At 38.6% G+C, this 22,036-nt stretch overlaps 1 protein-coding gene across 1 annotated transcript in view; it reads right to left on the bottom strand.

The window, feature by feature from the left end:
• Window positions 1-2: 2 nt before the first annotated feature.
• The window catches only part of abcb6b (ATP binding cassette subfamily B member 6 (LAN blood group) b), a 43,997-nt gene continuing 21,963 nt past the window's right edge, over window positions 3-22,036 (bottom strand). The window contains exons 14-18 of the mRNA XM_067443507.1: window positions 13,118-13,292; window positions 11,648-11,760; window positions 11,473-11,567; window positions 4,916-4,984; window positions 3-2,360 (exon numbers count right to left, since the gene is read on the bottom strand). Coding sequence (XP_067299608.1) covers window positions 2,252-2,360; window positions 4,916-4,984; window positions 11,473-11,567; window positions 11,648-11,760; window positions 13,118-13,292 — 561 coding nt within the window. The 3' untranslated portion in view covers window positions 3-2,251. The remainder of the gene's footprint in view (window positions 2,361-4,915; window positions 4,985-11,472; window positions 11,568-11,647; window positions 11,761-13,117; window positions 13,293-22,036) is intronic.

Genomic DNA, 22,036 nt, shown 5'->3' with positions numbered 1-22,036 from the left:
TCTTATACTTCAGAAATCATTCTAATATGCTGATTTGGTGCCCAAGTAACTATTATTATTATATAATTGTCAATGTTGAGAACAGGTTATAATATAATACAATATAAAATATTATTGTAGGAAATATAATACAATATAAATGCCCCTACTGTCACTTTTGATCAAATTAATGCATCCTCACGGAATAGAATTTTTACTTTCAAAAACAAAAAGATAAAACAACAACTTACTAATCCCAAACTTTTCAAAGGACTCCCACGTGGCCTCCAATTCCTTCTAGCTTTTCCCATTCTATTGGTGTGTGTGGGTCAAAGCCCCATCAAACCTCAGTGCATTGTAGTCAATCATTAACTCTATGTCTAAGCCTAAATCATTGCAGATAAATATCCGGTTTTGTATAGTTCAGAAATGTGTTATCCTGTAAATATTTCTGTCACGTTCTACTTAATGAATGAATTTAATGTCAGTTGTCTTAAAGGAATATACATGTCATTGTTTGTGTTAAACCGTAGCTGGAGTGAAAAGATGTAAATACTCTAAATAAATTAACTTTTGTACATAGTCAGGGTTGTTATTTACAAACTTTATTTTCTAACCTTTGTTGTTAAATGAAGTAATTGTGCACATTCCACATGAAACAAAAATAACATTATAAAATTCAGATAATGTGTGAAATGCAGCCGCCGAAATCATTTTGAGAGTATTTTAAGGATAGAGACAGGCTGTTCTTTGTATTCCTGAAGGTTTCCATGGTTCATGCAAGTCCCTTAAATAACTTTCACCTTTTCAAAAGCAATGTATCTTTTAAAAAGTTTACAAATTCAATTCCTTGTATAATTCAATACTTTCAAAAACGTTTTAAAATATGCAAATACATCAAAAAAGAAAGGTTCTGTATGTCAAACATTGGGTGTGTAGTTCACTCAAAAAGGAAAATTCTGTCATTATTGACTCCCCCTAATGTTGTTCCAAACCTCTATGAGTTACTTTCTTCTGCTGAACACAAAACATATTTCAAAGAATAGTATTTTCCTACTACGGAAGTCTATGGCTAATGTCAACTATTTGGTTCCCAACATTCTTTAAAATCTCTTATTTTATGTTCAGCTCAGCTTATACAGGTTTGGAACAACTTGAGGGTGAGTAAATTATGACAGAATTTTCCTTTTTGAGTGAACTACACACCCAATGTTTTAAGTTTCTATCCCTTTAAGTACTATCCCTTTAAGTTTAGCATGTCATTCATATTAAAATACTGGTTTAATGTACAGTATATGATGAGTATTTTTTAATGTATCAGTATGTTCATTTTTAAATCTCAAACATTAAATGTGAACAACAGATGAGATAAATCTTTGGAATACATTGGTTTATATGGTTTGGTAAAGCATCCACATTTTGGTGAAAGTTTTTGGTTCAGCCTAAAGATGGACTTTTTGAAAAAAAAAAAAAAGACAAAAAAGGGAACACTTATTTAAAAGTGCACATGCTAGACACTGTTATTGAAATCAAACAAAGTAAACTGAATGTACGAGGGAAATACTGTACATATTTCATTAGATTTACTATTTATGAACACTGAAATATAAAGTTTGACCAAAAACTACACTTTCAGCATTATGAAATGAATGAAACGTGAGCATGTTACGTACAATTCCCATCTTTAGATCAGAGATAGAGATACTTCCATTCCTCATCAGTCTGCTGTGATGAATAAGAGTGTAAACAAAGGAAGTGATAATAAAAACACAATGTAACAGAAATGAATGAATATAGTCACCACATAACAGTATTTTTATACTACTGCTGTTTAATAAACATTAAAGGGATACTACACCAAAAAAGAACATTGTTATCATTTACCTCTCCTTCTGTGGGAAATAAAAAGAGATCTGTCAGTGTTTTTTTCTCCATGCAATTAAAGTCATTAAGGACCAAAATGGCAAGAGTCTTTTAATTTTCCTCAGAAGAAAAAAAATGATGCGAGGGTGAGTAAATGACGACAGACATTTCTTTTAAGGCGGGCTAACCCTTTAACATATTAAGAGGTACTCAATGATCGGTTGATCTTCAAGCAGACCTGTGTAATCGTTCCCTGAGAAACACTCTTCGTAGTTCATTACTTCTGTGCAGTCTGGTGCCCCTGCGTCTGAGATGAACTTTAAAGCTCAGTGGGCTCTTTTACCATTTTCCTGATTGATTTCACCCATCATCATTCATCATCGCCGCTCCATCGGTTTCAGCCGCTCTGCTATGGCTCCTGCGGTTGTTCTTCTGTGGAGACCTCTGACTCTGGGGTTTGCTGCTGTTTTAACCACATAGCTGCGTACAGTCCCCCCGCGGCCAGCAGCTCCTCATGCCTACAGACGGAGAGCAGTTAGAGACATAAGCAGACAGACCACTTGTGGAAAGTTGCAAAATTAAATATGGTGGCTGTAGAGGCTAATTCAAGGTGTTGGTTGCTGTTGGTCAGTTGGTTTTTGCCAATTGAACATGCTAAATCAGCATTTGTCAGGTTGTGGAATGTCTAAAAAGTGCTTTCTGTTATCTGGTCATTGTCCGTGTTGGTCAGTGTAAGTCAGTGATCTTGTTTTTATTTGAACATTTTGGAGTTAAAGGGTAAGTTCACCCAAAAATTAACCCATAATTTACTCACCCTTAAGCCATTTTAGGTGTGTATGCCGTTCTTCTTTCAGCCAAAAACAAGCAGAATGAATGGTAACTTGTTTTTTAAAGCCCAAAAAAGCGCATCCATCCTTAAGTAATCCATACAATACAGCTCCATTTCTTTGAACCGTGACAGACGTCTACTCTCACCTAAGCTTACTCCTCACGCCTACATCGGGTCAGAGGTCACTTTTCCACCGGAACTAGACTCATGTACTGATGTTACTGGAAGCCAGTGATTAAAGTTATAAATATTGATATTTTTCTTTACAAAAATGCATCGCTTAGTTTCAGAAGGCCTTCATTAACTCCCTGGAGCCGTATGGATTACTTTTATGATGGATGGATGTACATCTTTTTTAGCTTCAAAATCTATGGTACCATTCATTCCCATAATAAAGCTTGGAAGAGCCAGGATATTTTTTAAATATATAACTCTGATTTTGTTTGGCTGAAAGAAGAAAGTCATACACAACTAGGATGGCTTGAGGGTGAGTAAATTATGGGATCATTTTCATTTTTGGGGGAACTAACTATTTAAATTTCAGCACAGCCAACAGTTTGAAATCTTTGACATTCCCTATTAAAATAGGAGATTAGCTTGACTTTAACCAAGATAGAAAACAGCAGACCATGGCATTGCAAAGATGGCGGCCAAAGTGGACTGGCTCGCCTTAAAAGGACTAAAGAGCAGTTCATCTTTACAGGGGGTGGGGGAAGCCAAAGGAAAGCTTTCTCCTGGCTCCAGAAATCACTTAAGGGCAAGGAAACTCTCAGGAACATCTCCATTCTCTTTCTTGTCTTTTCTCAGATTGCTAAAACAGAGAGTTAGGAGGGTCGGTCTAGGGTCAAGTTTGTTGAGGCATCAATTACTTGGAAGTATGACATCAAAATTGAAGCAAACACAGTATGGGGGATTGAGCTCTGGGAATGAGTGTGGGGAAAAAGTTCTCATCATAATGGCAGGTCACATCAGAAGTATTAAAAAGATATCAGGAAGCATTCTGTAACAGCCGCAAAAGCAGAGTAATCACTGTATAAATGAATAACATGATCAGTTCTTATCCTCCAGGAATAGGGATGTGATTAATTGTGAATAATCGTTTGTCCAGCACTATTTAATTTAATAAAAAATGTCTGACTTTTTTTGTTTCTGAGCATAACACGAACTATATTCAGTAAAAAAATGGCCATGAATTTCCCAGGCCAAAACAACAAACAAACACTATTTAAAAATGATACTGATACTGCATTTTCAATGACCATGTGAACCCAGTATCCACCATCCTCGTCAAACCTTTTCCCAGAGATTTCCCAGACCACAGACGTCTCTTTTCAGGAAGCAGCCTGTTAAGGAGCAGCACAAGATGTATCTATTAATTCCTCTATTTTGAAAGCATTAACCCTTCACCTCCCTGAATGGACATTCCCACCTCGCTCTGTTCCTGTGAACGTGGGTATTCCGATAAGCTGTTCCTGTGGGTTAAAAGCCTGTGCGGGTCGTGTTTACATCGCAGTGTCAGTCAGGGCTGACTGTGCGAGGTGTGGACTTACATCCCTGATGGCTGTGTGCGGGTCTTACGGACAGTCTGTTGGCTGTAGCTCGTATATCAAAGGGCAGAAGTGAAGGACAGTGAGCCCGGGGTTAACACCGGGGCTGAACGGCCAGGATGAATGGAGAAGTCCATTAGTGGGACGCTCCGTGTGTGTGTGTGTGTACCACCTGAGGGCCTGCAGTGAGACAGGACACAGCGATCAGGCAGGGTGTGGACCGCTTGGACACTGAGAGACTATATCCTGTCTCTGGGAAGATGAGGACACACTCAGACGGCCCTCAGGTTAAGACTATCGACTGAGAGATCGACTGATAACAAGAACAGCGCCTCTGGGACACAATCACACACAGATCTTAGGTTTCCCAAGGATGAAGAAGACCCCGTCTGTCCCAACACGTCTTCTATGGTTCACTCTCCACCGAACCAAAGGAATTTCACTCAATCAGGAAGAAGAGGGTGTCACATTTCCTCTTTTATACCGCCTGGCATCTGGCCGTTCGGAGGGAAAAAAGGCCAAGAAGGGCGTGACGTTTTAATCTTTACAGTAGGTTTTTCTCTCCAAAACACAAATAATGGAGGAGAAATTTATACACACACACACACACACACACACACACACACACACACACACACACACACACACACACACACACACACACACACACACACACACACACACACACACAACTGACCTTCCTCGTTCTGCAATCCGCCCGTCATTAAGAACGAGGATCTGATCGGAGTTGATGATAGTGGATAACCTGAAAATACAAATAAATGTTCCTACATTAAATAAATACTGAATCAATATAACACAAAGTAATAAGTAACTTAAACTAAACAAATTTAATGTTAACTAATTTAATTAAATGCAATCTTTCGCAAACCTCCATATTTTCCACACTGTACATCATGTTGTGATATTAGCAGTTAAAACGTGTAATTAAAACATTTTAGTTTTAATATATTTATATAACCAGCCAAGATTACATTTGTATAATATTTTAATGGTTATAAGCCTGTAAATATGAGATGATTGGTATCAAACAGAATGTTAAAAGTACATTCCTAATGTCATGTGTAAAAACAACATATTGAGATGATTGTCAAACGGTGAACTAGCATCACCAAAAGGAATAGCAAAAACTGTTTTCATACAGGTTTCACACACAAAGCCAAGCTATCAGTCAGCTGATGACGGGCCAACAGTGTCAGCCTAGTTCTGCAGTGTATTCTTGACCAATGGCACTAATTGTAACTTTTTTTGTGGTTTATCAGCCAAATAAGCATGGTGAATTAGTAAATGCGAGTTCACTCTGTTCAGCTTAGTGAACTATTTCACAAGAAGAAAAACTGAAGAGACGAAAGCAAATGGTAAGGAAAATTGGTGTGAAAAAGGGCCTGTCCCAATAACCCACACATTCAACACTGGACCACAATAATTTATTAGGATGTGCCCAATATAGCATTGATTCATATTAGGAATGACAGATACTGCAAGTCCTGCAAAGTGGCCCCAAGGATTTTGAGCCACTACTCTTGCAGAACAGGAGAATGTTTTCTGAATTGCTCCTCCAAAATAGCGAAGTAGCTAAAAATATTTAGATCTGGTGACTGTGCAGCATATGACATGTTCAACTTCAGTTTCATGTTCATCGTAAAGTCTTGCTGTGTTTATTGGTGCATTATGATGCTATTATCCCAAAAATGTATAGTCCTACAAAGCTATTATTATTAAAGCCTACGAGCAGATCAGTGAACAAGAGGGTAGCATCATTTTACCAGTGCTGCCCATGATGGCTATACCACGCCATGTTACAGCACAGTAGGGCTATTACAAACAGAAACACGTATATTACTATTGCTTTTCCGATGAACTTGAGCATTCAACGTGGGCTGTGAGCAACTGAGCTCTGCACGTGTAGACAGCAGAATATTGAGCGGAGTGTCAAAATGCGCAGTAATATGGTAACTTGAATGTTGAACACTGAGGAGGGGAGCCGGGAGGCATGTATTTGCGGCCATTTTTCTCTTTCGACCAAAAAACGAAAATTGCATTATCTGACGGTGCTGAAATTTCAGTGCATCCCTATTCGGTAGTCCCTGGCAGTGATGTGTCCATCCAGAACAGTAGGGAATGCCATGATATTGCAGGCCAAACCATGACTGATCCACCCCATGCTTCACTCTCCGGGTGTTAAGCCTCTTTGAGGGTTTCTCCACACTGTAACTCCCACGGATGTGGGAAAGACAGTGAAGGTGGACTCATCAGAGAACAATACATCTTTCACATTGTCCACAGGACACGATTTGTACTGTTGGCACCAAAGAAATGCCTTTGGCATTGGCATTAGTGACCAAAGGTATGCCTAATGCAGCACGGCCATGAACACTGACTCTGTGGAGCTCTCAACGAACAGTTTTAGTGGGAAATCTGCAGTGAGCATGCTTTTTTTGATCCAATCTAAGTTAGTACCTGGACATCCCTTTTAGACAGCTTCCTCTTGCGTTGACAGTTACACCTGTAGGATATGGTTCATAATAAGTGGTGGTATGCTGACATTACCCTGGATACCACAGCTCTCGATGCACTGCAAAGATTTGGTGTCCTGGTCACAGATGAGCCAGCTCTTTTGAACTCTGAAATATCTCCCATTATGTTGGTGGATTGCAATATTAGATATTGCTCAGCTAATTCAACCTTAACACTTACATTATATCTTACTGATATAATGTAAAATCAGGGAAGATTGGCCATTATTTATATTTATGCATTTATTGTGTTTTTTTAATTTTCATTGTCCAACTCCTGTACACATTTTTTTTGGTCTTTGGCCCTAGTGTTTAAATGGGTGTGAAACTAGCAAGTGTGTAAAAATATTGATTACCTGGCCAATAGGCCACACTTATAGTCATGTGTGCATGCTTTCAAGGGGCCAAGACTGCAATTTTGGGTATTGGGACAGGCTCACTGGTAAGCAAACATTGCTTTGGCCCTGTCCCAAATGGCACACTTCATATGCACTCTCGGTCTGGTGGACTTATAATGGCTGCCACGTGCATGTGTACATTAAGTCCATGAGACAGTAGTGTCTCCCATTTGTTACTTTAGGCTTTAGCAGGGCACTTGTGAGTGCCCCTTTGCAGTCATTGTGTGCCTTCGATGTGCATTTTTGCGGAGCCCGCACTGACATGAGCTACACAGCGGACTTCTTCCTGACAGTCGAAGTGGCGCTATATAACGGAAGTGTGGACTCGTAGGAAGACTCGTACCGCAAGTGTTTAGGGTGCCATTTGGGACATAGCCTTTGTTTATGCTTTGTATAGCTGCAGTTCCAGCTCTTCCACTACTCTTTTTGAATTCAGACTACTGCCACCTGCTGGTATGGAGAGTTACATCTCATGCTGGCACAGAAGGTATGTGCTATTTGGCCACTGACTGTAGTCTTGATGGTATGTTCAAGTGCCACTTTTTGGCCTAGATGCAGATGACTGCTAGTTTTTTATGTTGATTTGGTGTTTCTGTGCCTGATGGAAAAAATGGACAGTCCCACTTTAAACTCTCATCATTTGCTGTGTCAGGCTGGTCAGGATGCTCAAATAAAACAGAGCAGTGCTTTGAAAGCTCCACAGAACCATAATGTTTATAATCTAAAAATAACTTACTAGTAATTGTCTGCATATTAAGTATTTTAGTAGGATCGGAAGAAACATTTAACATCAAAAACATTAGACTTCACCTTTAAAGGGCACAGACAGGAAACGGATTACCTACTCTGCCATTAAAGCCTGTTTTTATTCCTGCATCACATCAAAACTTAATCCTTGTTTGCATCCTGTTCACAAAGCAGAGCCATTCAGCTGCCGTTGTACTGTAAATGCATTCCCTAATTTAATGCAGCAGGGCAGCGTCTTTAAGCACTAGATCCCCCTTAATCTAATCCACACACACAGCTTCTTTAATTCACACCCGAAACCTTCTGCAGGTCATCCTCTCAAGCTGCCCTTCATCTTCAAACAAAGGAGCGGAGACTTCTTTATTGATCGCTAACCCCAGAACCACCAACCCAAAACAGATCAAAGTGACACCACTGTCTCAGAGGCTGGACAGGATCAAAGCTCACAGACTCTGATCCTGATGTGTTTACAATTTTCTAAAGAGCTGAGCAATGAGAGACAGAGGGAAAAACATTAGGGAGAAGGAAACAGAGACGCCGGATGGGCAGAGACACTTTCCGAAAGTGACAGCAGGAGTACCAGAGTGGTGGAATGTGACACTGAAAGACGTGACCAGCAGAGAGGAAGCGAGCGAGGTGTTTTGAATCAATGTCAGACGTGTTCGCTCTTCTCATAAAACACCAATGCAAAATAATTCCACACTAATAACTATCAGACGCTCACATGTTTTCTGTTGAGGACACAGCAGACCTCTATCAAACACTATCGTGTGGACTAGAGGTGAAACAATTCCTGGAAAAAGAATGAATTGTATTCAAAAAGATTGTTTGAGTAATTACTGCATCTGCATCACAGTACAATGAAAGAAGATGAAAAGAAACAACAGGTGGCCATACAATTGAATGAATTAGACAACACACAAAAATAAAAATACAAATTAGAGTATGCTCGGACTGACAAAGATGCACGTAGTGACAAAAACTGTCTGTACCAAATATGACACTTTTAGACAATATGACACTTTTAGACAATTTTCTTAAAATTATTAATCCATTTATATTTCTATAAATACATATGGATGTAACATACACATGTATATTAAATTAACATATGGTCATTTACATTACATAGGGTCTGTGAGATTTTTCAACTGTGTTTTTGAAACAGGTCTTGCATGCTCAAGGCTGGCTTTATTTGATCAAAATACAGAAAAAGAGTAATACTGTGAAACATTACAACTGAAAATAACTACATTTAAATATATATTTTAAAATGTAATGTATTCCTGTGATGCAAAGCTGAATTTTCAGCATCATTGGTTCAGGCTTCAGTGTGACATGATCCTTCAGAAATCATCCTAATATGCCGATTTGCTGCTCACTAAATCTTTTATTATTATTTTTATTTTATTATCAATGTTGATTTATTAAAATTTTTGTGTTTTGTGTTATTATATTTGGTAACAGTTTTTTTTTCAGGAATCCTTTGTAATTGTCTTAACTGTCAATTTTGATCAATTTAATGTTCCCTCTCTAAATAATAGTAATTTATTTGTATTTAATTTTATAAATCTTACTGAGCTAAACCGTTTGAACAGTAATGTATTTTAAGAAGTATGCTATATTTTGTCATCAAACCTTAAACACCTTAATATCAATTAATATGCACGGGTCGAGTGTTGAAGTACGTTCCAAATAAACACATTTTGCCAAGAGAAATGAACTTCAATAGATCCTGTGCTCAGGTAATAGGCAGCAGTGAACACTTCACACCACGTCAGTCGGAATGAAGCTACAGTCTATGCTGCAATGATGTAAATGAGACGTCTTCTCACAAATGAAACCATATCCGAAGGTGGTCAGATGTCACATGTAATATCACATCTATAGTGTAAACACTAATCTATTCTGATAAGTCTTGGATGACAAGATAAACCCACTCACTCATCAGTCAACCATCCACTGCTCTGAACAGATGTTTTAAATGTTGCTGCTATGTGAAGATTTATATGACAACCAGCTGACTGAAAAATTGAACAGAAATTCTTCTGTATGTCTAAAATGAACATGCAGTCACCCTGTTGTACAGCACAAGTGCTAAAGTTTGTCTAATAAACTTCACTACCACAACAGAATTCTCCACACAAAGTACATTAGGGTTTATTTTTCAATTACGGTAAGCTGCTTTCATTTCATTACCAAAAAACAGTTAATGTGCGCAAAATGTTCTGAGTTTCAAAAAAATAAACTGCTGAAGGGTAAGTTCTCTGAAAGTTAAATGTTTCATAAAATCAAGAAGCGTGCATATATTAATTTTTTTTTTAAAGGATTACTCCACAATCTCACAGGTGTGAACCAAGCCTGCCGCACTCGTGTTGAAAACTCGTGTTGGCGTGTCTAGATCGTCCCCAGGTGGCTGGTCACAGTATAGCTCATAAGTTTGCCGGGGTTTTGATATTGTGGCTCTACTTCCTGCTTTCTTCTGTGCAGACTCAGTCCCAAATCTCAGTTTAGTTTGTATTTTTGTTTTTGTCTCGCTAATTTCATTTCAAGAGTTCATGTTTAAATAAGTTTGGTTTTAGTTAGTTATTTGATACTATAAAAACGGGGAGTGTGACATGATTGATAGCTGAGATTGACAGCTTCTCCAGGTGAAGTTATCAGGTGTGATGGACAGGTGTGATTTCGACATTGGCGGCTTCACTTTTCATCTGTCGAAGGTAGTGAAGACGCATCCATATTTCTTTACGGTCTATGGTGTGAACTATGAGCTCACCTAGTATGTCATGCACAGCTTTATCTCAATTTGTGAGACAGCTGCCTGCTATTTTTTGGATTATCCTTCATACACCTTTCATTTTTTTGGGCTAGGGTGTTATTCTGAAGACACTGGGCTTCAAGATAAATAGATCAATTCAATTAATGCTAGAGATGTCGCCCAGATGGCTCAACAAAAGCTTTTATCAATACATGATGTTTATCTGAGGGATAAAGCCTTGAATTCAAAGTGAGTAGGCAATATATTACAGGGCCTGGACATAATGGACCATGAGGGCCGATATAAAGGTGTGATCGCATTAGGCAAATAGTCCATTGTCAATAGTGCAGCGATGGAAAGCAGGAAAAACATCAGCAGGAAAAAAATAATTTTGAAAGAGACTCCAATTACATATATCGTTACAGTTGTGGTGTGGACTCTGCTTTGGTTTTATATTCAAAACAAAAGTGCACTCTGCTTTTGTTTTATATTTAAAACGCTTTTCAGAATTGTATCTTTATCACTAGCGGTATAGTTGTCGTCTCTGGCGTGAATGGGCCTAGCTCACACCAAGTCATTTAACTGTGTTGAAAAGAATGCAACGAGTTGACCCTGTGGTATTTTACACCTTTTTTTGTAAAATTATTATATTAAAGAAATGTACAGTTCCATGAAGCTTAATGGTTTTAACAGCAATTTAATAACAGTTATAAGAGGCGTGTAGACTGTGAAGCTATAGTTTTAAAGTAATTTCCCAACACTGACCATCAGTTTGAGCTGCATTAGCCCTTCTGTTTGCAAGAATCAGACCTACCTGTGAGCCACGACGAGTGTGGTGTGGTTGGCACACACCTTAGCAAGAGAAGTCTGGATGTTTCGCTCCGTTTGACTATCTAAAGCAGATGTGGCCTGGAAGAAAAATTTGTAAAGCAGAATTGAGTACATACCCACATCATAAACTGTCAAACTTCAAAAGAGGCTTTACTCACTTCATCGAGCAAAATGATGCGAGGGGATTTTAGGATTGTGCGAGCGATGGCCACTCTCTGCTTCTCTCCCCCACTCAACTTCAGACCCCTTTCACCTACTTCAGTATTATATCCTGTCAATAATAAAATATTTTTTCAGAGAAAAATGTCCTGGTTCTTCCCAGATTTATAATTGCAGTGAACAGGACCCAACATTTTGAAGTTCAAAAAAGTACATCCATCATAAATGTACTCCACACGGTTAATAAAGGCCTTCTGAAGCGAATCAATGGGTTGTGTTGTAGTCAAGACCACCTAAACAGAGACCAAGACTTTGTGGGGTTGAGACCAATACAAAACCAAGACCAATGCAGGGTGGGAGAGAATCAAGACCAGTCCAGCACCCCTTAAATTCATCTAAAAGATCCATATCGACTGTCAGAGAAATGTCTTATATTCATTGAATAAATACAATTATAATAGTAAGACACTATAGCGGTTAAAACTCAAATCACTGACAATATAATTTATGGCAGAGAAGTTGCATCTGAATTGGTAGGCTACAATTACACCTGCATATATAATGTTCAGATTAATTTAACATTAAAACATTATTTAAGTCACAGAATCATTTATTCAACCGATTTGTTCAAAGCAGCTGATTATTTAATAACGAAACTTTGCTAGTTTAGCAAAGACACAGTTTGAAATTTGTTATTTAATATTAACTTCTTGATTACTGAACGTTTGTCTAAATCAATATATCCCTTACAATCCCGCTTATATTCATGAAAAAAGCTCTCGTTCTTGTGATATTGCTTAATTATATTCTATGTTATATAAAAAACTAAAATCTCAGCTTTGTTTTAAACCTTTATTAACAGTGTGGATTACTTTTATGATGGATGGAGCCTCAATGGATGGATGAGCTTCAAACTCATGGGCCCTGTTCACTGCCATTATAAAGCTTGGAAACATCAGGATATTTATTAAATACAACTCTGTGTTCATCAGAAAGAAAAAAAGTCATATACACCTTGGATGGCTAGCGGGTGAATAAATCATGGGGTAACTTTCATTTTAAAGTGAACTAATCCTTTAATTTCCCAGAACTGTAATCACGTTACTATAGTTCATATGTTTGGGGTTAGAAAGATTAATACTTTTATTTATTCATTATGTCACAAAACATTTCAAATAAATTATGATCCTATAAAATATATATGAAAATATATTCTTGTAAGAATCCCGAATTTAAAAAGAAATCTACTGTTTTCAATATTGATAATAATAAGAAATGTTTCTTGAGCACCAAATCATCAAAAACATTAAAAAGTCTTACCGACCCCAAACTTATGGTAGTGTATGCATTCCAAGGATGCAGCATTTTGGCTGCATCTTAAAACTGAGCAATTTCCTGTTTAATGCTGCTACTTTGTGTACAGGAAAAAATGTACTAAATAAAGCTATGAAAATTTAGCAGTCCTCTACCGTCTGGAAGGGATAATATCTTATTGTGGATATCAGCAGCCATTGCAGCCTCTTCTACTTCCTGGTCACTTGCAGAGATGCGTCCATAGCGAATGTTTTCACGGATGTTGTCATTGAAAAGGACGGTGTCCTGAGGAACTACACCAATGTAGGATCGGAGGGAGTTCTGTCTCACCTGTATATATGAAGATCAACATGCCAAGAAAGAAAGTTATAAGTATTCAAATAAAGTACTTGTTATTAACTAGAAATACTGTTGTTTTACAGGCATTTTGTTTAGTCATTTGCATGTAGTTTTCTAGTTATCTTCACACATAGACTATCTAGCTTTACGCAGCCCTGCATTATAACAACAGGTGAATCGAGGAAAGGTGGGGTTTGAACTTTAAAGCATTTCACCACCTATGGGTTTGGAGGTCTCCACTGCCTTTGAAAGTTAAGGAGCCAGGTGCTGATGGGCTATGAAGGGGTCCCAAGCTCTGAAGATCTGAAACCCCAATTATAAAGCAGGGTGACAATCTTCACATGCTGCCTGTTGTTGGGAGGGGTGCGGCGATAGACCCCTGCCGAGATCCAAAGCCTGGCAAACTCTGTGAGGCAGTGCCAGCTGACATCAAGGGTTTTCGAACGGAATAAAGAGGAGCAGAGACAAGACAAAGTAGGTCTGGAATGGGCATAAATTTTAAGGAAACGTTAAGCTGACCCCCTTTCAGCAATATATCAGGAGTTCCTCTGTGGAGATGGTCTATGTCGTTTCCATCTGAATAACATTTGATTTGTTTCCGCTTTAGAGTAAGTTAAATACGTCTTGGCACAGGCACAAAACAAGCCGTTGTTTGACAGAATGTTGAAATTTTAGATCCTAACAAATTTACAGCCATAATGTGCAACATTGCTAAAATAATTTAAAAGTAATAAGCAACACAAACCAAGATCAGAAATGATATTCCTCAAGCAGGGTTCTCAAACTTTTCACCACTTAATTAAAGGTGCATTCAGGCGCAGGACATGCAGCGGCAAAGTCTCTGGTAGTGTGAATGCACTAGTTCACATTAGTTTGGTTCACTCGGTTTGTTTGGTCTGGACAAAAACAAAACATTTTGTCCTGGTACGCTTAGCGTTCACATTGGAATTCTTAATTCTGAACCTAAAGGTATTCCCTATGTGTTCACAACCGGATCGGTCGGCTTTTACTTATATTTTACGACAGAACTTACCGAACATCTAAAACAATGTCGTGTGCTGTGTGTAGCCTACATATGACGGTATTTTGACCAGCTGAGAACTTGTGATGAGCTTATAAAGGAGTCAAAACAGCGGCAGGAATCCCTCCGTCACACACAAATGTAGATCTGTTGCGAGGAGACCTGGTTCTGATGCCTGTACCGAACCGTTATGGGCAGCATCGCAAATATGACGAGAAAAAACAGGTATGCTTGAGCATTCTGTCCTTTTTTAGGGTTGCATCTAGTAAACAAACCAAAAACAGGTTCGGTTTATTTTCCATTCGAACCACAACAGAGTTGGAAGCGGTCAGCGGTCTTGGCCCACTTGGATTAGGATGGCAGCATTCACACTTATTTAAATGAACCACATTAACAGAGAAATCGCACCAGGGTTCATTTTAATCTATCCAATATGTGAACACACCATATTCTGCATTAGTTTGATCTAGCATTTTCAGTCAAAAGCAGGCCACTTTTAAAGCTTGTGTCGACTTCATGGGCAAAAAAAAAGTGAATGGGTAAAAACACAATTATATTGACTGGTCTCATCATTCCTATCCACGTTGCATTGCAGAGAAGAATGAATGCTGGTTACAGATTAAAGCAATGTTCAAAGCGGTCCAGTCTCTGTATTTTCTATCCCAGCAGAGGTTATACAATTCCATGTGGACAGCAGAAGTACTTTGCAAAAGAAAAAAAGAAAAATGTAGTGTTCAAAATAGTCATCCAGGATGAGGATAATAGTGCCAAAGCAAAAAAAAAAAAAAAAATTCCACAAATATTCAAATATAAAAGAAAATAGGGATTTGAAGTTATAACTATTGGAGGGAATGTCAAGGCATCTTATCTGAAGAACGGACAGAAATGTGTAGACATAAAGTCTGTACAAATCAATATTCAATTAAGAGAGATTTTATCCATACAGATTAGAGCTTGTGGCAATGAGGTCATAACACAGGCATCACCAGCCCAATGATTGTCTCAGCTTGATAGTTATGATAACATCTAAAATGTTCTCTGTGTCCTAATGTCCCACAAGAGCCTTGGCTGCTTTACTGCAAATAAATAAAGCTATTGTCTAACTTTTGGTGCATACAAATCAACCAAAGAGGTTTCAAATGATTATAAAATCATTTTTCAAAATGTACTGTGATTCAAACACCATAACAACGCGGATGCAAGCAAGTAGAGGAGGGAGGGTTCAGACTTTTGGACAACAAGCAATTAAGTCTGAAAATGATCATCCAGTTCAATCTGCTGTAGTTCACCCTAAATAAAAAACTAACTTTTTTAAATTACAATTTAGTCTTTGGTGATTAGAGAAAATGGTCTTTTCTTCTGCACTCAGTTCAGGAAAACTGACCCAACAAACCCCAATAATGTACAAACTGCTGCTGTAAGTAATCTAACTGCTGTAAGAAAACCTGACCGTAATCTAACCCCCAACAAGGAAAACTCGAAATTATTCTTAGATCACATTAAAGAAAAGCCTCCCAGCACTGATAATGAGAGAGAGAGAGAGAGAGAGAGAGAGAGAGAGAGAGAGAGAGAGAGAGAGAGAGAGAGAGAGAGAGAGAGAGAGAGAGAGAGAGAGAGAGAGAGAGAGAGAGAGAGAGAGAGAGAGAGAGAGAGAGAGAGAGAGAGAGAGAGAGAGAGAGAGAGAGAGGGGTGCTCTGGCTGTTCAGTCGACCATTAATCCATGAGGCGAGTGGAACCAGCCTCAGTGTTTTCACTTCAAACGCCTGACGAATTAGATCCCCCTTTGAAGTTTGCTTTATTGTTTTTTCTTTTGTTTATTTTTCGCCTGTTTTTTAGTGCGCTTAATTCGCCGTCTTTCCATTCCTTCTTCCCATTCATTTGGCTCTTAAAAAAAGTCAATGTCCTTAATTTATGAACTAATTAACATCAGACTGGGCCGGGTGAGAGAGGGCTTACTGCAGCCATGTGAAACACAAATGGCTTTCCAGATCTTTATGGGAGTGTAGCATCTGTCCCCTCACAATACAACTTTTATCCTAAGAGACGGCACTTTCGCTCTGGTTTCCGGTCCTATTTGCAACAGTATTCAAAATAATTTTGAGAAGAAAGTATTAAAAGTGAAAGAAGTTATCACGTTTATGCCATTGAAGCTTTAAAAAAATTCGAAGAAGAAACAAATCAGACAAGATATTTAGGAAATACTGCAATTTAAGTGAGACTCACTAGAAAAAAAACATGGATGTCTATCCTCTCAAGCATGATTAAGACATTTATTTTCATTATGTCATTTAGATATTGACTGTATTCGAATATCTTTTCCTTTTTGTGAACATAAATGGTACCATTTGAGACAAAATGCCATCAGTGAACACTGGACTCTCTCTAGTCTCTTCAGATAGACTGAATATATGGTATTATAAAACAGTAGTGACTAGTCAAGTAGTTCTACCACTAACCTGTGTCAACTAGTCCCAGATAACGTATATTCAGTTGCACTTCTATTTGCTGACAGGAGATATACACTATTTTGCCAAAAGTATTGGGACACCCCCCCCACATCACCGATTTTAGGTGTTCCAATTGCTTCCATGGCCCCAGATGTATAAAATCAAGCACCTAGGCATGTAGACACTTCTACAAACATGAAAGAATGGTTCGCTCTCAGTTCGCTTTCGCTCACATTCAAGTGTGGTACAGTGATAGGTTGCCACCTGTGCAATAAGTCCATTCGTGAAATGTCCTCACTACTAAATATTCCACGGTCAACTGTTAGTTGTATTATAACAAACAAAGTGGAAGCAATTAGAAACAACAGCAACTCAGCCATGATGTGGTAGGCCACGTAAAATCACAGAGCGGTGTAAGTGCATGCCGAGGTGTTCAGTGTGCAGAAAGCAGCATCTTTCTGCAGAGTCAATAGCTACAGATCCCCAAACTTCATGTGGCCTTCAGATTAGCTCAAGACCAGTGCTTGGAGAGCTTCATGGAATGGGTTTCCATTGCTGAGCAGCTGCATCCAAGCCTGACATCAAGTGCAATGCAAAAAAAGTGATAATGTAATGAATAACAATGAATAATAAATAAGCAAGTTTGGTGTGGAGGAACTTGACTAGAGTCCTGACCTCAACCCGATAGAACACCTTTGGGAGGAATTAAAGGAGACTGCGAGCCAGGCCTTCTCATCCAACATCGGTGCCTGACATGCACTTCTAGAAGAATGGCCAAAAATTCCCATAAACACACTCCTCAACCTCGAGGAAAGTATAGAGCTCAAAGGGTGGGCAAACTTCATATTAAACCCTACGAATTACAAATGGCTTACAATTCATGTGCATGTATCCCAAAACTTCTGGCAATATAGTGTATGTTCTCTGTTCACAAAAGTTGTGCTGGTATATTTGTGTATTCTGAGTGTAAATGTCAAATATGTAAATATTTGGAATTACAAGAAGCGCAAACAAGCTTTGCGCTCCCAATAAGGCATATCAGCAAACTACAGAGAGAACTGTTAAGATGACATGCAAGCCAGAAGTGTTACAAACCGCTCAGAGACCCTGAAGCTAACTAAATGCTGCCCAGAGGCTGACAGAAAATAAAAGTAAGACATCTGTTTTGTACCATTTATGACAAAGCAAGCATTAATGACGATGCACAAGCTTCCATTGCACAGGACACACGCTTTTCTAGTTTGCCACTAGACTGCTAAAGCTGCACTGTGTCTCATTTTCGGAAGATATTTATATTTGTCAACTAGTAAAGAGAAGTATTCATGCAAGCCCTAATACACCAGGACCTCCATTTCAAGTCACTAAATTGTACTAATTCTTAAATAACATTTTTTTTAGATATTGCCTTTTATTCAAGTTGTTTAAAATAAGAAAAATGTTACTTTTACTGTTAAATATTACTGTTTACTCTTGATTTTCATATGACTAATGTGCATGTCAAATGCAGTTAAAGTAAACCATTATTTTTTATTAAAGAGTGCCAAGAATTTGTCATTTATATAAGAGTTCAACTACTTAATGACCTCAGTGTAGCTGGAAACATCATTTTCTAGTTTAACAATTTTATGATTTGTCCATGCTTGCTTGTGGCACTAAGTCAATAGGTTGTGTTTCACATGGCAAAACACGTCTAGACACTCAGACGGAAAAAAAAGCCATATCAGATGTTTAAAAATGAGACAAACCCAAGCAAAACAGTGATATGCAAAACATAAAACATGGTAAAATTGAATCAACTTGGCGAGAAGCAGACACAAGTATTGTTCTGCATATCCGACCAGATGTGCACACAAATCAGGGCTGCAACCGTTTACTCGAAAGGCACTAAAAAGGCTTGGAGGGAACTACCCATGTGCGCCTAACCTGGACCAAATGTACGCAAAACATCTTGTTTACACGAACCTCCACATGCTGCTCTGTTTAACACTTCACAGGATTGTTATAGACTCCAGTCTCTTCTCCTCTGCACTCCACTAAATCAGACGTAACATCAGTGAAGCACAGTGCCTCAGAAATATAGCGGTTCAACGGGGGCAAGTGGTCGTTCTCTTTCAGTCTCCTTTCCATCTTCTGTTTCTTCCTACAGTTACATGTTATAATGCTATGTGAAAAGTCAGAAAAATTAATCAGACATAGACTGCGGAAAATGGACAATCTGGTCTCTGGCGACCACTTGTCTTCTGTAATCAACCAAAACTGCATCAATAACCTCCTTTTATGAAGTGTTCCATATAGTGGAGTATGACAGAAGCACTGCTGGATCCCCACACGAAGGGTCATCAAAATGTTACTGCTCCAGCAGTAAGATGAATAAATGGTTTTCTATCAATAAGGCTGGATTCTAGTACTCTAAGGCCTGGTTTCACAGACCGGGACAGAATAAGCCCAGATTAGTTAAACGGTTAGTTCACCAAAACATTTAAATTCTGTCGTCGTTCGACAGCCGTAAGACTTCTGTTCATCTTCGGAACACAAATGAAGATATTTTTGTTGAAATCCGATGGCTCAGAAAGGCCTTCATTGACACCGATGTCATTTCCTCTCTCAAGACCCATAAAATGCACTAAAGACGTTTTTGCGCACAAAAACTATTCTCGTCATTTCATAAAATAATTGTAGAGCCACTGTAGTGAGATGGACTTTGTAACGACGTCTTTAGTGCCTTTTATGTAGCCTGACGTGGTCATGAGTCTGATATTGCTCCATTGGGCTGTGATTATGGGGCGTTTTAACCGAACCAGGAAAGACATCAATTGGATAGACCTACAACCAATGAGGGCAACGAAGCCACGCATTACGTTAGTTGTCAAATGTCAACAGAACTCAACTGCACTGTTGCCAAGTCCACTTTTTTTATGCGGTTGTTTTCCATGTCCGCTTGTTGAAGCAACTATTATGTAATATATAGACCCATGAATGCGAATTTTAGCAGGCAATTTTGCCAAAATAACACACATTTTACCCCAAACGCCATTTTTTAGCCACTCTCACTTGTGTCAATGAAAGCCTTTCTGAGCCATCGGATTTCAACAAAAATAACTCCACTTGTGTTCCGAAGATGAAGGGAGGTCTTATGGGTGTCGAACGACATTAGGCTAAGTAATTAATGACAGAATATCATTTTGGGTGAACGAACCCTATAATTAGGGCATTTAAAGGGATAGTTCACGCAGAAATTTTAATTTCTGTCCTCATTTATTCACCCTCAAGATTGTTCCAACCTACTGAACACAAAAAATATATTTTGAAGAATGTCAGTTACTGAACAGTTGATGGCCCCGATTGGGGTGAACTATCCCTTTAAGTGGCTTTTATAAGTGTGTCTTGAGACAAAACAATAGCACAGATATATTTTAAGATATGCCAAGTTGCTTCTCAGTTAAAATAGCTCAACCATTTTAGCATTTTAGTCTAGAACTATTGGCTTAAATTGTGTCTTTTAAAACGGGTAAAACAAGCAGCTTGGTGAAGCCAGAGACTAAAGTTAAGTTTAAATCTTGCTTTTGCTAATTCAACTTTTACACTAGTACTTCCGAGTAATATATGTTTATAATGATGTAGACTTACACAAGAATAATATTGAAAGAACTAAAGGATGTCTTCTCACAAGGTTTGCTTATAAACACACGTGCTGGAACAAAACCTATGGCAATTAACCTTCCTCTTCAAGCACACTGTTGGCTTGACAGAAACAGGTTTCCAGCAGGAGCAGCGCTGTCTGTCAGGTGCATGACGTATGTGTGTGCGAGCACAACAGAACATGTGGCCCGTTGCTGTCAGTGTGGTGTCTGTGTTTCTCTGCTCCCATCGCTTACAAGATCCCCCCACTAATCCCCTCCCTAAAACACGCTGGCAAACAACTTTTCTACCATCAAAAGCAACTTGAAATTCCTTCAAATTGTCTTATTTGAAAAGTTCGGCATATAACAAAGCTTTCATGTTAGTTGTTATTAGAGTACTATAATCTTTTTCCGTTCTCCCTGCTTTGCGCCGGACCACATTATTTGTTCTCTCCGTCTCGCTTGCGTTTTAGCCGCTTGTTTGTTTTACGAGTCAGGAAACTCAGAGAAAAGGAATGCACTTGTGCATTCATTTCAATGACAGCATTAATTCAGCAACACTCTTTCTGCTGTGAAGTCGATGAGGAACAGCTCTGATATTCCCGAGTCATATTTTCCCCTCGTCATCAGACAAGATGAATTCACGTCTCACGTGCAGCTTTCACAGACATTGAGTCATTTCTGCATGGAGAAGGTGGAATCTTTGACGAGCTCCAGAATAAAAACAGCCTTCAGGAATTCACAGCATCAAAGGCATTGGGATTCAAATGTTGATCTATTATTTCCGTCAAAGTGCTTACCTGCGAAAACAAGCATGACGAATGACCAACAGATGTTTCTAGCTAAGAGTGTGTGTTTCTGTATCCTGTGACGGATTTGTTGAGTATTATCAAATTTGTTGCACAACTGCTTGGTCATGATAACAGCTACTTAAATTTTCACTTCTAAATGAACAGGAAATCAATGAAATGCTACCTGATATAAAACATCCATAACTTTAAAATGAAATGCTGTTTCATGCATACTGAGCTTTTTACACTGTTAAAGACTTGGATTCCCATCCTAAACATAGACAAAGTTTCAAAAACTAATGTTGGACGTTTGATGGAGTATTTCTGTGTCAAAAATACTCCTTCTGGTTTCTCACAAGTTTCGGAGAGTTTTTTCCAAGTATGGGTCGGCTTGACGTCGATAGTGCAGTAGCTCCGCGCTCGTCATTCTTTAGCTCCGCCCACACGATACGCCTCCAGCCGCTCGGTTTTTTCCAGAAAGACTCGGTACAGCCTATATTTCTTTTATAAATATAATAAAACTAAGGACTTTTCGGAGATATGAAGGATGCAATACTACTCTATAGGTACTCAAGATTGACATGAGATTGACTGAAACTGAGGGTTTCACCCCCCCTTTGAGCATTTACATCAAAGTTATTGACAATGCGTAAGACTTCAGTAAATGTTTCTCATTCTTCATTTTTAGGTCTTCTTAGGTCAACACCTGAACTAATAACCCATCTCACTCACACACACACACACACACACACACACACACACACACACACACACACACACACACACACACACACACACACACACACACACACACACACACACACACACACACACACACACACACACACACACACAC

The sequence above is a fragment of the Pseudorasbora parva genome, chromosome 5 (assembly GCF_024679245.1).
Source record: "Pseudorasbora parva isolate DD20220531a chromosome 5, ASM2467924v1, whole genome shotgun sequence".
Taxonomy (NCBI): domain Eukaryota; kingdom Metazoa; phylum Chordata; class Actinopteri; order Cypriniformes; family Gobionidae; genus Pseudorasbora; species Pseudorasbora parva.
This window is presented reverse-complemented; position numbering and strand designations above follow the sequence as displayed.